This window comes from Microtus oregoni, unplaced genomic scaffold (assembly GCF_018167655.1).
Source record: "Microtus oregoni isolate MIOR12 unplaced genomic scaffold, Mior012 000006F_ref0000085, whole genome shotgun sequence".
NCBI lineage: Eukaryota > Metazoa > Chordata > Mammalia > Rodentia > Cricetidae > Microtus > Microtus oregoni.
In genome coordinates, this window is record NW_024543065.1 from 760914 (window position 1) to 776925 (window position 16012).

At 43.6% G+C, this 16012-nt stretch overlaps 1 protein-coding gene across 3 annotated transcripts in view; it reads left to right on the plus strand.

Annotated features, from left to right (window-relative positions):
• Positions 1–16012, plus strand: part of Nhsl1 (NHS like 1) — a 132339-nt gene that overhangs the window by 15765 nt on the left and 100562 nt on the right. The window contains exon 1 of one of the 3 annotated variants that reach the window (XM_041653425.1): positions 10710–10794. The exons of the other annotated variants lie outside the window; for them this stretch is intronic. Within the exon in view, the coding sequence (XP_041509359.1) occupies positions 10779–10794 (16 nt within the window). The 5' untranslated portion in view covers positions 10710–10778. Of the gene's footprint in view, positions 1–10709; positions 10795–16012 lie in introns of those variants that run through there. 3 annotated transcript variants of the gene reach the window in all.

A 16012-nucleotide genomic window follows, 5' to 3' on the forward strand; every position in this document is an offset into this window, starting at 1 on the left:
ATTCTGTGTCCCCCAGAAGGCTTTCTAAGCAAACATGCCTGGGACAAGCGACTTAGCATAGCAAAGGCAGAGGGGGAGAAGCCTTGGTCCTGGAAACAGGCTCTCAGTGTCAATTTTATTTCACTCAAAGACAAAATGCATTCATTCCGTGGCAACATGGGAAGGGGTGGGGAGAGCAAACCCATGTGCCTGGAGCTGCTGCCTCTCTTTTGTTTGAGCTGAAGTCCCTGGAGACAGTCCAGTGACTTTCACAGAGCCGTCAGAGTCCGCCTGCCTCCGAAGGCACAAACACATTCTTCAGCTCTTGGTGTGGCTTTCTGTGTTTGACAGATACCTTTTCTCCTCTTGAGTGATTATAGATTTATTATAGTTAATAGTTACATTTGTAGGTACACAGAATAACAATAGAGCACAAGGCAATTTCAGCCTTTTTCCCATAACAGAATTGTAAACCACTTGGGTTAAAATTTAACTTTACTGATGCTAAGCCAGAGAGAGCTGGGGGGTGGGGGGGCACCGCAGAGAGGAAAAGTAAAGAGGCGCTGGCCTTGTTCCACCTGATCTGAGTAGAAGGCTGTGTTGTGGGATGTTGGGTGTTCTGCAGACCGGGGGACCCTGTGATCATCCCCAGCCGCAGCAAGCACTCCACCCCTGAAATCGCCCTACCAATTTTCAGAATCATTTTTTGTGCCTAATTTTAAACTCCTGAGGACAGAGGAAAAGACTCAAGAAGGCCAACTGCGGTGGTTTCCTCAAACCATTATCGTGACCAAATCCTATGGGTCCTGAAATAACTTTTCCCATTTCAAACTGCCTCGCTCCTTAGGAGACTTGGCAGCCGGGAGGGAAATGATTAGTTTCTTCCTTGAAGTGTGGTCACTCGGGTTAAAGTGGGTCAAAAGTTGGCGAGTGCGGGGATTTCAGAAATAAGCTACCCTTTAATAGAAATTCTGTAGGTTTTATTTGTCTGTTGTTTGTTTTCGAGACAGGCTCGCCCTTCCCACAGTTCTGCCTCTCTCTCTCTCTCTCTCTCTCTCTCTCTCTCTCTCTCTCTCTCTCTCCTCTGACTGTTGGGATGAGAAGAGTGAGTTACTACATCCCCTGAAATTCTGTAGTTCTCTTTATGTCTTTGAGTTTTCAAAATATATAAATATTTTTTTTAAAAAAACTATCTTAAATTTCTAAGTCACAGGCACTTAAATATTAGAACAATATACTTAGTTCTCTAGATAAAAATCATCATAAATTTAAATTTAGTTTACTGTATCCTGCTAATAAATATCTCAGTGTGTCTATTTATTATTCTTTTCACCTTTCTGCTTGATTGTAAGTGGTGATAGCTGGACATTCTCTTTGGTTTAGAATTTGCTTTATGTTGTGGCAGAACTTGGGGCTCTCGTGACTGGCTGCCGCATGAAGGAATAGCTCTGATCTATGTCAGTCCCTAAGTTTCAGAAGGTGTCTTCTCAGGGGGAAGAGGAAAGAGTCAGAAGTTCACCTTTAATTCCTCAGGTTATCCAGATACTTAGGGAAAACACGATGAACATGTTCTCAATGGTTCAGTTTGGGGGGGGGTCCATTTTTCTGAGGTTATGGGGCAATACTGGGATTGGTCTGTGGATTGTAGAAATCAGCCCCCTGGGAGGACATTGATGAAGTGTAGAGACGAGAGCCCAGGATGCTGGGGCGGCCCTGTGCATATTTTTCTGTCCTTTAACCTGCTCCCCTTCACGATATGATGCGTGTGTCATAACCACCCTGACAGGGGCCGAGCTCTGAGAGGAAAGAATTAGAGACACTGGCAGTTCTGTTTCTCCCTCCTGTTACAGACCTCATTGTGACTTTCCTAAGAAGTGGGATTTGAGGTCATTATTGTGACATAGTTGGGCCTCCTCCCTCCAGCTGGACATGCCAGCCTTAATATTCTTATAATACACACTTCTAGAAAGATCATTTTCTTCCTTTCCCACTTTTGTCATCCTCCAGATATTTAATTAGTGCAGAAGGAGGGTGGGGACGACAGATTTCCAAGCTGGTGATGGACTTGCCTTGGGAAAGAATCTGTCTGTGTTAGCAAATGAGCACAAAGAAGTGATTGTCCCTAAAAATTATATCACTAAATCAAATTATTAAGAGTCATCAACTGAGTCCTCAAGAGGCTGTTGTTATTTGATTGTAGGAACTTATGGGTTATGTTGTGGCATTGTGACTTGTGTATAAATAGTGTCAGGGACTTATTAATGAACAACTTTAGTTTTGTTTTTGAGACAGGGAGGGTCTATGTAGACCAGACTGACCTCAAACTCACAGAGACGCTTCTGCCCCTGTCTCCCAATGCTGGGATAAAAGGTGTGAGCCACCAGGCCCCACCAATAAGGAGTTTTAATAAAGGCATGCAGAGGGAGAAAATCACTTCCATTTATTTGATTTTGAAGAAATGCATTAAATATTTACACTATTTAAAATAGAAATACCAGTAGGGCTGGATATATGTCTCATCTGGGTTTTGTATCTTTCTGTTATTCCTTGCTTTTGCCGAGACTAGTAAGAGTAGCACGGATTGTATGCGGTTATGCTCCAAGTAACTGCTCACCTGGCCTGTCGTGTTCCAGGCACCCTTTGTGGGCAAAGGAACAGGGCTTTGCCTTGAGGAACTCTGATTTTAGGCGAGCCATGGATAGCTGGATGAGTCAGGTGTGGTTGAGAGCCCCAGGGGAATGAGTTCTTTCTAGTGAGGGAGCTGCTCACGTAAGTCTTTAGTGAAGTGAGAAAACTGAGTGGGAACGGGGCTGCATTCCAGACAAAGCAAATGACAGACTCACCAGAGACGCCAAGGTGGGAGACCCTGTGGACGGACGTGAAGCTTACCGAAGTGGCCACTTAAGAGGAGGTGTGGCCAAAAGAGTTGACAAAATGAATTGAGTCTAATTCTAGAGGCATTTTTATTGCTAGATGAGGAGTGTGAGATTTGTCCTTTGTGTGTGTATGTGTATGCTTATGTATGTGTGTATGCATGTATGTGTATGTTGTATATATGTGTATGTCTATATGTGTTCATATGCATATATGAATGCGTATACGCTTGTGTGTATGTGATATATGTGTATACATGTGCATATCCAGGTATATATATATGTTTATATGCATGTATGATATATGTGGATATGCATATATGTGGTATGTATGTATGTGCATGTATATTACATAAGTGGAGAAATAACTTTCTCCCCAAGGGAGAAAGAACAATTAGAGTCCTTTTAAAAGGATATAATAGGAATGAAAGTGGATTGGGGTCAGATTTAGTAAGAAAAGAAAGCTAAATGACTGGAAAGGTATAAAGGAGGCTCTAGCTTGAAGCAAAATAGCCAAAGGTGCTCATTTGGGTTTTCTCTTTAAAAAAAAGGAAAGATTTATTCTGCCTTGTGACTACAGAGGTTACCAGCAGGTTCCAACGTTTTTTGGCCCATGGCAGAGTAGAACCATGGCCGAAGGGGACCATTGCTCTCCTTGTGGCAGCCAGGGCTTAGGGAGTCTCCTCCAGAGACCCGTGTCCTCCACCTAGACCCACTTCCCCAGAGTGCACTCAGCTGTGAACTCATCACCTGCTCATCCGTTGATGGAGTTCGTTTCTCATGATCTAATCACTGTTCAGTAGCCCCGCCAGCTGGGAACCAGACATTCCGCACACAAGCCTTTTCCTGGGGATGCGGTATCCAAGCCATAACAAATCCTGCCCCTGGCCTTGTGCCTGTTTCCCAATGCAAAATACATTTTACTGAACCACAATTCCTGCCAAACGCCCAACAGTCCAACGTTATTCGAGAGTTTTAACCTAAAGTCTCTTCTGAGACCCAAGCTATGAACCCATTGTCTCTGTTGTTTTCTCTCGTTGTTGCTATTGTTATTTTACTTAAATAAAATTGTTGCCTGTACAATGGCCCAGGGTAGGCTTTCCCATTTCAAGCAGAATACATGCAGACATAGAAAGGAAGGATATAGCTAAGCAAGAGCAAACCCCAGCAGGGGAAACGTTCAGTCCTACAGTTCCAAGCCTGCCAGCTGGGGGTGGTGCGAGATCCCACATCCTTGCAGGCTGCAGCCCACATGACTTCCTTCCTGGCCCATGTCTGCTTGTGTCCTGCAGCTTTCCTTGGCAAGAGTTCTACCTTGCTGACCCCTTCAACTTCTAGAGTCTTCTCTTGAGGCTCCAGCTTCCCTCGTACATGTTCTAGAAGGCGAAACAGGGACACTTCTCACACAGACCACCAAAGCTCTTTCCTGACTAGCCTGCCTTGGGTGAGGCTGCGCTGATTCCCTGGGCATCCTCAACGCAATTTCCTCACCCAAGGGGGGCACCTAGCTCCCTTTTGAAAGCATAGATCTCTTCAGCAACGGTGCCCCCCAGACTTGCTGCTTTAACGCGCTCCTTTTCTGGCCTACACCCAAGCTTTCCAAATCTCTCTGATCTGTTCTTAAGTTCATATTTTCACTGTAATTATGGCTAAAAGTAGCCAGCAGTACTCATGCCACAGCCTGAAGGTTGTCCTCCCTAGATTAAGTGGTCCACCAAATTTAAATTTGGCCTGATGTCAATACAGACATCTTAGGACACGGGAGAAAATGTGACCATATTCTCCGTCAGAATGTGACACACGTGGCCCCTAGTGCAAGGCCCAGTAGAGTTCTTGTTCCCATGTAAGGCTGTATGGCCATAGTTTACTGTTGGTGGCATTTTCGTTGGCATTCTAGTCTTTGGGGGCTCCCACCCCAATCACCTGTGCGGCATTCCAGGTACTCTCTAATCTCCATCTCCAGACTTTTCCAAATTGCTCGCCCAAACCAATTCTAAAGGCCTGAACCCCATGGTTAGGTATGTTGTCACAACAAGGAGCCTGCTTGCTGGTACTGAGTTTCTGTGTTAGCCTTTTTTTCTTTTAAATCACTATAATGTATATTATATTGGCAAATAGTCATGAGTTGCTTGAGTTCACTGAGAAGCTGGCCCTGGAAGCAGAATTCTCTTCACACACACACGCACGCACGCACGCACGCACGCACACACACACACACACACACACACACACACACTTTAGACCCAAGTATGTTTGTCTCAGTGTCCTCCAAGGCTGCTTGCCTGGGGATCCAGGCTCAGATCATGGTAGGAGGAGCCGTCTTTCAGACCATCAATCTGTTCTGTCTGCAGGGGTGGCCAGGCTAGGATCACCACGGTGATGGGCTAGTTTAACCTATCCAGCAGGGGCTGAGAGTCTACTTAACACACATGAGGACCTAAGTCCATCACTAGTGTTTCCGTGATGGAGAGGCTGCTTAATATGTTAAAAACAAAACAAAAACCTAAGATTTATTTCTAGGAGGAATGAATGGATGAACTAACCAACTGGAAGAAAAGTGAAATTAGCTAATTTAAAGTTATAATGTTATAATTCTATGTCTTCTTCCTCTCGTATCTGTGGGTGTAACAGGTGATGGGAAAGGCCTAATTGGGTTCCTCTCTGACAGAGTCAGAGTACTGATGCAGTCACATGTACAGTGGTAGGGTGGGCTTGAACTTGGGTCCGCATGCTTGTGCAACACACTACCACTTCCTTTTTTTTTAATATTTAGTTATTTATTATGTATACAATATTCTGTCTGCATGTATGTCTGCAGGCTAGAGGAGGGCACCAGACCTCATTACAGATGGTTGTGAGCCACCGTGTGGTTGCCGGGAATTGAACTCAGGACCTTTGGAAGATCAGGCAATGCTCTTAACCACTGAGCCATCTCTCCAGCCGCCCCCTTCCTTGTTTTTGAGGCAAGGTTTCTCCCATTGTTTCTGTGGCTGTGCATAGGACCTCCCTGTTGATTCTACTTTTTCTGCCTTCAGTTTTTACAGTAAAAGTGTGGGATTACAGATACAAACTGGTGTCTGACCTATTGGGTGGTGTCCAGGATTTAACTAGGGTCAGCATGCCTCTTTGGCTTCTTTTTTAAGTTTTATGTATCTGTCTATTTAATGTGCATTGGTGTTTTGCCTGTGTGTGTGTGTGTGTGTGTGTGTGTGTGTGTGTGTGTCTGTAGTTGGAGGCTTTTCATTCATTCCTGGCTTCCCTGACCCGAAATATTCACACAGAAACTGTATTAATTACAACACTGCTTGGCTGTTGACTCTAGCTTATTCCTAGCTAGCTCTTACATCTTAAATTAACCTATTCCTATTATTCTATATTTAACCAAGAGGCTCATGGCCTACCCTACAAAGTTACAGCTGGCAGTTCACATGTTTCTCTTCTGGTGGCTACATGGCGTCTCACTGACTCTGCTTACTTTCTCCCAGCATTCAGTTTAGTTTTCCCACCTAGCTCTACTCTGCTCTATCACAGGCAAAAAAGCAACTTTTTTATTCATTAACCAATAAAAGCAACACATATACAGAAGGACTTCCCACATCATATATCTGTTTTAGGATATCAGATTCCCTGGAACTGGAGTTGCAGACAGTTGTGAGCTGCCATGTGGTTTCTGGGAACTGAATCAAGGTCCTCTGGAAGAGCAGTCAGTTTTCCCAACTGCTGAGCCATCCCTTCAACTCCCTCTTTGGCTTTTTTGATAAGAGGGAATTTTTCTTCCATAATTTTATTATTTTTTTCAGGAATGAAATAAGAATTAATCTTTAATCACTTTTTCTATGTGTTATGCAAATTCATCCCTAATTTATCCTCATCACACTGATGAAATCAAAATTCTTGTATCCAAGCGACTATCACTGGAGTGCTTGGAAGATAACTCTCAGCAAGGTTGGCTGTGTGTTGGCTACCACTCTGTCTGGTAGAGGTAATGCTAAAGTTTAACATGAGGCTGGATGCTGTAATCCCACAAGGGAACAAAGAGGTTGCCGCCCTGACTTTAGTGTTGGCAGGGAAAACTTTGTTTTGTCCAAAGGACTCTGAATTCTGTACCTTGTGCATCATTCCAGCCTGCGCCTCTGTACTGGAGTTTGGACAATTATTTATTTTCTACCTCAGGAACAGTGATCAGTAGTGACTGAATAATTTTAATTCATAGTCCTTAATTTTTTTCATCGTTTGAACATTGTATTTTTCATGTTTTATTCTTAGCTATGTTCACAGTTGGATAGTCAGAAATAAGGGATCCATCCTCCCTCCCTCCCTCCCTCCCTTCCCTCCCTCCCTCCGTCCCTCCGCCCCCTCCCTCCCTCCGTCCCTCCCTCCGTCCCTCCCTCCCTCCCTCCCTCCCTCCCTCCCTCCCTCCCTCCCTCCAAGACAGGGCTCCTCTTTGTAGCCCTGAATGTCCTGGAACTAGCTCTTATAGACCAGGCTGGCTTCTGACTCACAGAGATCCACTTGACTCTGCCTCCTGCATGCTGGTGTTGAAGCTGTGAGCAATTACAGCAGGCTCAAAAGAAGGGAGTTTGAACATGTCTGCAGCAACGGAAGGCCACTCATGACTTGAGAAGACTTCACGCTGTGCAGGTAGTGATATCTGTAGTTTCACGAATTTTATAAAAATGGTGTTGGTGTCATTTGGGGGTGTTATATTAAAAAGGACCCCCCCCTTTAAAAATCCAAGTAAAGGTATATCCCCAGAATAAAGGGGCATTGAAAAAAAAGAGCATTTTAGTCCTCTCTTTAAGCATACATTGAAGATAAAATGTCCCTTTCTCCATGATTTTTGCCTTGTTAAATATAAGGCTTCTTTATTGAGTTACCCCAAATGCAGCACCTTGAACTGTGACATCACAAGGCACTGCATTTGGGGTAACTCAATAAAATGTCATAGTTCAGGAGAACATTTGTTGAAACCAGGGGGAGCAGACTACATTGGTTTTGAAGGCTTAGGGGGTGTTCTTTGCCTGCCTTTCGCGGACTCTGGTGGCTGGGTGTGTTTCTTGCCTTTGGGAACATCGTGCTACTGTCTGACATCATGTCGCAACCCTTCTCCATTTCTGCATGTCTCTCTCGGAATAGGATGCTCTCATTGGATACAGGGGCCAGCTACCCAGTCTGTATCACATCATCTGGATCCTGAGTCTAGTCACATCTGTAAAGACCTTGTTCAAAATGAGGTCACATCGTGAATGATGATGTCACATCGTGAAGAGAGAAGAGGATATTGGGTGGGCATTATTGACCGTTTCATGAAATTATACTGCCCCTCCTTTTCTCTTTGAGACAGAATCTCGTTTATCCTGCACTGGATAAGATTCAAATTGAGTGTGTAGCTAGGGATGACTTTGAACTTTGGGTTCTCCTGTCTGCTCCACCATGCCCAGTTTATATAATGTTGGAGGTAGAATCCAGTGCTTTATGCGTTCAAACCAGTACAGTCCTTCTGTGAATTGAACCCTAAGTTATACCTACTTTATTGTGAGTGGCTCACGAGGTCAAGTAAATTAAATGCTAATAGGCAAAAACCTATTATTGATTGATATGAGTTTGGGCTTCTATTGCTTAGTTTTACTTGAATTGACTCCTAAATTTTTGTTCAAGTTATCTCCCCCTTTCTGCCCTCCCCCCAACCTTCGCAATGTTGGGGGTCCAGCCCACCACTGAAATATAGCCCCTGCTCCTGTTCCACTCATCTATTCCACTAAACTACAAAAAGCCAAACTGTTTCTTTCTTTCAAACTGGCATGGTATACCTAACAGTATGCATCTGTGTATTATACCAAGAGATTATTGGAGCAGACTGGAATCTTAAGTATACCAGTACTTACTTCATTGTCTTCACATTTACGGGCAGTGAACTGCTTAGACGCTGTCTAGATAGTGATGTGGATACTATTGGAATTAGGATCTCTTTGCTTTCTACCACAGTATACGTTCCTGTATATAAAGTCATGTATAACAGAAGAAAGGTTTAAAATATAGGTATCTGTGGATAGTCATAAAGTATATTTAAATACATAGGACACCCCACTTCCCTGACCACTTGTCTGAGCCTGTGTTCAAGAGCCTTAACTCTCCGAGGTAGGAATTCTGCTGTACCATTTAAGAAGTTGAGCCTGGAGCTAGAGAGATGGTTCGGTTATTAACAGCACTGGCTGCTCTTCCAGAGGATCTGGGTTTGGTTCCCAGCACGCACAGAGCCATTTACAGTGGCCTGTAACTTCAGTTCTGTTAGATCCAATGCCCCCTTCTGGCCTTTGTGTGTACAGGGCATATATACTACACAGGCATAACATGTAGGGAAAACACGCATACATATAAAGCAAAGATAAATAAATGTATATTTTTGAAAAGTTGAATCTCACCTACAAGAGTATTTTAGGAGAACTTCTGCAGTCCATACATCACACGGAAGACCACTCAAGATACAGTGACCCCTGACGCATCAAGTAAGGGCCATAGGGTGACATGGAAGAACAGCCCAGTGTGGTTTTTAATTTGATACTGTTGCTGCTGAGGTAAATAGATTGTCTCCTAGTTTTCTGGACTAAATGACCCTGAAGGCTCTTGCTTCTCCAGCCTATCATTTCACATCCAAGTTCTTTGTGTCTTAACTCCTTCTGGCCACAGACCTCGTCTTCTATTCCCTTCAGATCATAGGAAGTGCGATGACTTCTCCGGGATAGGCAACTTATCGGCTAGCTGCTGTCTGTGGTACAGGATAGCGAGGAGCAATTCAACAGGGATCTACCGATGCCGTAAGGCAAAGGCGCATAGAGCATCTACACAGGGCAGCCAGGGCTGCAACTGGCCCCCAGTACACAGATAGACAGAGTAGGTCTGTGAATCAGTTTCCTGTATCCTGTGGTGTCCAGAGAAAGACCCGCCACCAGCAGCTGGCCCGTGAACAATGGCCGCTTCCTGCCGTCAGGGGACTTTACAGTGTATGTGGGAAGGGACTCCCAGGACCACTCAGGGTTCAGATGGAACTCTCAGAGTGCCCCGGAGCCAGTGTCTGTAAGACTATTTCTTTTCTTTCGTTTATAACCCTCTGATGGAGAGTTTGCCAGGGTGCCTTTAGCCTTCCATTGTAAGTGAAGAGATTGAACGACCCAGTGCCTTAATAGTCAGAAACACACACACTCTAATACTGACTTCCCCTTTTGTCTGAAAAAGTGGCAGTGTCATAGACGTGTGACATAGTTCACATTTCTATCCTAACACGCTTATCTATAGCACTAGTAGGCTGTGAAGAATGAGAGTCAGTGTGTGCACGGGGTTTACTATTTGGTGTGGTACGAATGTTGCGTACATTTTCACTGGTTTATGTATATTCAGCTATGCGGAGTGTTTAGTATTCTAATGTTTAGTGTTAATTGCATGCTAGTATTGGATTGTTCCACATCAGAGAAGAGAGGCGAGCCCGTGACAAAAGAGGAAGAGGGACAGCAAGGTGGGAAGTGGTAATTAATAGCGAACAGTTACACGGAATCTGTGTGGCTGGTCCCGGGAAGAGCCGCATCGGCTGCGGTGGAAAATGCTGAGCGATAAACACAAACAAATGGGCTCTCCATGGTCGCGGGCGGCTTTGCACAGGATGGACTGTGACTGCTGACCCTAGGCTCCCCTCCCTTCTCTAGAAGATCCTGGGCTGGTTCCTGGCGTGAAATAACGGACAGATAGGGAGGTGTCAGCAGCGGGGCCAGAAAGCTGGGATTGGGTAGTGGCTTCCTGTAGTAACAGGCGCTGGCTGCCTGCCTGAGCTCTCTGGCGGTGGCTGCTGAAGAGGTGGGTGGGAGACAGCTGTGCCTAGCACTGCAGGCCACATCGGCTCCTACAACACCAGCCCCTCCATGGAACTGCGGAAGAATGTTCTGCCTGAAAGGTGAGGGGGCTTCACGTCCCTCTGGGAAAACTGTCATTCAAGCCACAGGGTTGGATCCACTGCAGCTAGAATTTGAGGGAGTTTAGTATGAAAGTCAAAAAGTCATTGTTCTTTTTTTTTTTTTTTTGTCGCAAACAGGAAGAAAGACCTCCTGCTGGAGAGATGGAATTCTTTTAGACAGAAAGATTTCTCCCTTTAAATGTGTTTTGTGTGTGTTCTGTCATAGACGAAAGTGGTTAAAAGTTGAAGATGAAAGTTTTTGTTGTTGTTTTTTTAAATAAGTTCCATAATGTAAGAATTGTTTAGTGATGTTCTGCGAGTCCTGGAAGAGATGTTTTCCTGTTAGGAGTTACTCATACACAAAGTTAGAGCAGGGTAGAGGGGGAAAGGAGTCCATTGCTTTCAGCCTTAACGTGTGAGTTCAGGATTGAAACCGATTGTGCTGTAGAAGGCTCTTCTTTTTTCTGGCTACATGTGATTCGTAAGAGTTCCCAAGTATCCTGCATGAGGAATAACTGAGTATTTGTAGGGATTCATGGGTAACTGATGGTTTTGTTAAACGATCATTTTATTCCTTGAATTATTCTTCTTCCAGATCTTGTCACAACGTCTTTACTTGGGGCATGAGAAACTGTGCTGTTTCTGTGAGATTGTTGAGATGAGGGAGTTAGCGATGGATTTCCTTGGAACTGAAGCAAGCTAAGTTGCTCATATCTTTCTGTGTATGTCATTCTGGTGATGTTAAACTCATGACAGCTTTTCAGTTTGGGGAAAGAAAGTGTCCCTGGTTTGTTTGCTTGCAGACCACTCCTTTGTTCTCGGTCTGTTAATAGGGTGTAGACATGGCTCAGGGGAGTTCTTTCTGTCTTTGTCCAGCTTAATTTTAATAGCTTAAGACTTGTCAGAGTCTTTAATGTTCTGCTTTAAGCTGAAGATAATTGTTGATGGACCAGGTACAGAGCTGACCAAATTGAGGGGGACAAGAATGAAAAGAATATCACATTTTTTTCTTCTTAAACATTCAATTTATATTATTATTGGCTTATTCTTCCCTTCCCCTTCCTTCCTTCCTTCCTTCCTTCCTTCCTTCTCTTTTCTTTTGTAGGTTTTTCTCTGTGTAGCTCTGGCTGTCCTAGAACTTCCTCTGTAGACCAGGCCAGCCTCTCTCAGTTCCGCCTGCCTCTGCCTCTCAAGTGCTGGGATTGAAGGCTTGCACCACCACTGTCCAGCCTCAGTTAATTCTTACAATAGAGATTTGTTACGAATCTCTTGGGAGACTTAATCTAAATGAATTTGAATATTCCTAAAAAGTAGTTTTTGATGAAAGGGATTATGAAATCATTTCATGTAAACTGATTTTTTTCTTGTGGAATAAAGGTGTAGGACATCAACAATGTTATTGGATAAAGTAACATGCTATCTAGTGTGATTTCCACAGTGCAGTTGATGTCATTACGATCTAGTGACAGCTCAAGGTTAAGAATTTTAATTGAATGAAGGTGTGAAACTGTCATTGGGTGTGACCTCTAGAGCCACAGTGTATTTTGTTTTCCTCTGTCTAACCCTTAACAGCAATTTCACTTTGTTAGAGAATTGACCAACACCATGGCCTTAGCCTCTGTGTCAACTTAGGACGGATTTAAAAGCAAAGACTATAACACCCTATGACAACTAAGTCCTTTGATGCTAACGTGTGTGTGTTTAAACATGGAATTCACGTGAACAGCTTAAATAAAGCCCCCTCTTTGGATCTCTAAGCATCAGGCAAACTACGGATAATTCACACCCTTCCTGTGCTTTATAGCCTGCTGGTGCACAGTGATGCATTGTAGATGGCCCTGTGTGCGACCTACTGAGGCAAACCCATGAGGAAATGAGATTAAGGTCAGGAATATTGAGGACCACTTGTTGATGGGTGGTGTTTTTACTTGGGAAAGGGGGTGTGTTTTCAGTAATGGGCTTATTTCTGTTGCTGGCTCATGTCCTGGGGGCTATTGACTATGTGGTTGTGAATAACATTGACCTGAGAGGAAACATGATTGTCTTTCTTTGGGTTGAAATCGTGTTCCTGTGTATTTCTCATAATTGCTGGAAGAAAACATCCTAATCAGATAGCCTGCTGCTACACTGACGCAATTTTCCTTCTTTTAATTGAGGCTCTCTCTCTCTCTTTTTTTTTTTTCTGAAGTCAGTTTTCTTGGCTTTCAGTCACTTTTGTGCTAGTAACTGCCTGTATAGAAGTTCCCTTTGCCATGGCTATGACTAGAATAGCTTACAGTTGTTCTGTATCTGTGAAACTGATAGATTGTTTAGTAAATCTAGTCACTGTTTGCTGCCTCCACTGAAGTATCTCAGTATATCCACCCCACCCAAATTAATTTGTCTGAGCAACATCTGAGCCCCTGGTCTGTGGGAAGGTGCCTTCTGAAGTTCTGCCAAGGCCCCCGTGTTTAACAAAGACCTGGCCTGCATTGTCTAGTCAGTGATCCATCTTGACCCAAGATGGAACTTTCTGGCTGACCAAACAGTATCACTAATAGCAAGCTACGATGTGTTTATCACATGTATAGTCATAGATGACTGTTTAAAAAAAACAACTAGAATTAAGTATTTACCACTAAAATCACACAGGACACAGTTATCTCTAAGATGGTTAAAACCAAAATTTATTAAATACAGTACAGCAGCCTGATTTTATAAATAATATCTTTAACTGTTTTTCCTGTATGGGGTAGATATTTAAAAGTTTTCTAATCCATCACAGCCTGGTGTCTCATAAACATTAAATCATGTGTTGCATGACATCACTACAAGGTCACACGCTAATCATACTTGAGTTTTAGACTTCAGCAAAGTATTGTCCCAATGGTGCTGATAGCAGAAAAGTGTGCATTAATTTACTAAAGCAGCTGTAATTAGTTACAGGGGTCTACAGGTCAGAGAGCTGAAATCAGGGTATTGTCTTGACATGCAGACACTTCTACCCAAATGAAACATTCCCTGTGGGAGACAAGAAAGGGGATCATAGAAGCTATGGGAACTTTCGAGGCTTAGGAAAATGGTAAGGTTGGGGCAGAGGAGATAGCTTAGTGGATTTGCCTTGCAAATGTGAGGTCTTGAGTTTAGACCCCAGAACCCTTGTTTTTTATATATATCATACACATATACATACGTATATATGTATATACATGTATATGCGTATATGTGTGTATGTTATATATGTATATGTAAGTATGTATAGCGCATGTCTGTGCACCCAGCACTCCTAAGGCATGATGGGTGGTGGGAATAAGAGAATCCTTGCAGGTTTGCAGGCAAGGGAGTCTGGCCTAGGTAGAAACAATAAGAGACCCCGTCTCAAACAAGGTGAAATGCATAGACTAGCAACTGAGCTTGTCCATTCTTCATATATGTGTTGTGGTATGTACAATCATATCCACACATGTTCCTATATTACATACCACATAAAACACACAATTAAAAAAAACTACAAGAAAAAAAAAACTACAAGGTTCAGAAGACTTTTCCCCACTGTGTGTGTGTGTGTGTGTGTGTGTGTGTAGCAATTGTTGGGAAAGAGGAGACCCCTGGTAGAGTTGCAATGCACCCTAGGCAGAAGCTCTGTAAGGATATAGTTTTTGTGAACTGTCACCCATGCTGGGATGGACGTTTCAAAGATCCAGCTACCTTGGTGTCACCATGCTTCTGTAAAGAATCCCAGTAACCTCAGCCGTCCACTGTTAGACTTGTGGGATCAGTTAGTTCTTTGGTTTGTGGTCTCTGGAGTGAACAGACAGTTGTGAACATCTTCCTAGTAGAAGTCATGGAACATGGTTCTAGAAGAGAGTCTTCTTGAGTCTTCCATTTTTGGCGGACCCAGGTATTCCACCTATTGTAACAGCATCCCCGCATTTCCTGCTTGTTTTCACAAGACCTCTTCTGATTGTTCCTCTTTTGTTTTCGTGTTGAGTGACTTTCTCAAAGGGCACCAGTTACTTAGGGCCCACTCTAACATGTCTAGCCTCATTTTGACTGAATACATCTGCAGGGACCCTGTTTCCCAATAAGGCCATATTTTGAAGTTCTGGTGGATGCAGATTCTGGGAGGACGCCATATAAGCCTGTGTAGCAGAACACACATAAAGTCTGTGAACTGCGTTTGCTTTAGAAGTGATGCGCTGGGGTAAGGTGAGCCCAACACAGCTGCTTTGAAGGTGGTTTTGAAACCTGAAAATGCATGTTTAAGGCCAATTTGTGCAGAGACCGATTGAAATCTACTCAAGCCCAGCCATGCAAAATAAAAAGTTGGCTCTTAAGTTCCATTACACGATCCTGTTTCCTTCATGAACTTTTATCCTGTTGAGAAGGGGGGGAAAATTGAACTTAAGTTTGCTTCAGCCAATGCAATATGAGCCAAAACTTTAAACAATTATATTAGATAGTCCAGGCTGTTGGATGATTTACCTTTCAGGATTCTCTTGTTTGTGTTATTCTTGAGTTAGAAACATAAAGCAATGTGTAGAAAAAGATTATACTATGGAAAGGGTGAATGCAGATATTGCTTACTGACTAAGAATCAATTCAGTCTTTAAGGTATACTGTAGGCCTTAATTAAATGAATTTTATATTGGATTTTTTTCCTGGTTCTTCGCTTTTTGCAGGGATTTTGAAGCAGGGATTGGTGTAGGGCTGGGTGCTTTTCCTTCTCATCATCAGTGTGTCTTCGGAGATCTGGAAAGCAGGTTTGATGGAGCAGGAAAGTCAGGAGTTCTGTGCAGTGGGGTGTGTCCCAGCAGCCTGCCTGCTCCGCAGGACAGTCTTGTGGGTACTCTTTGTGTCACAAGTTACAGATTTAGGAAAGCCTCCAGCTTGTCTAATAATATCGAAGAGTTATGCCAGAGAGCAAGAGCATGGCTGTGAAGCATTCCAGGCATGTGCTCGGAGGGCAGTTCATGCTGGAAGCAGCCCCCACCCCTTCCTAGACGTGCTCCCTGGGATCCAGCGCAGGCCTCTTTCCAGTTGTCTCCATGTATGTTGTGTATGCAGAAGAATTCCTTAGATTCCTTTCTTGGCAGCATTTAGAAACCAATGTCAGGAATCAGAAACAGATTTGTTTTTTCTGTGCTGGAACAAGTGCATTTTTCAAGTGTGCTAACAAGCAACCATTTGCTTTGGAAGGTCTCTTGCCTCCCCCACCCGCTTTGTTTGAGACAGGCTC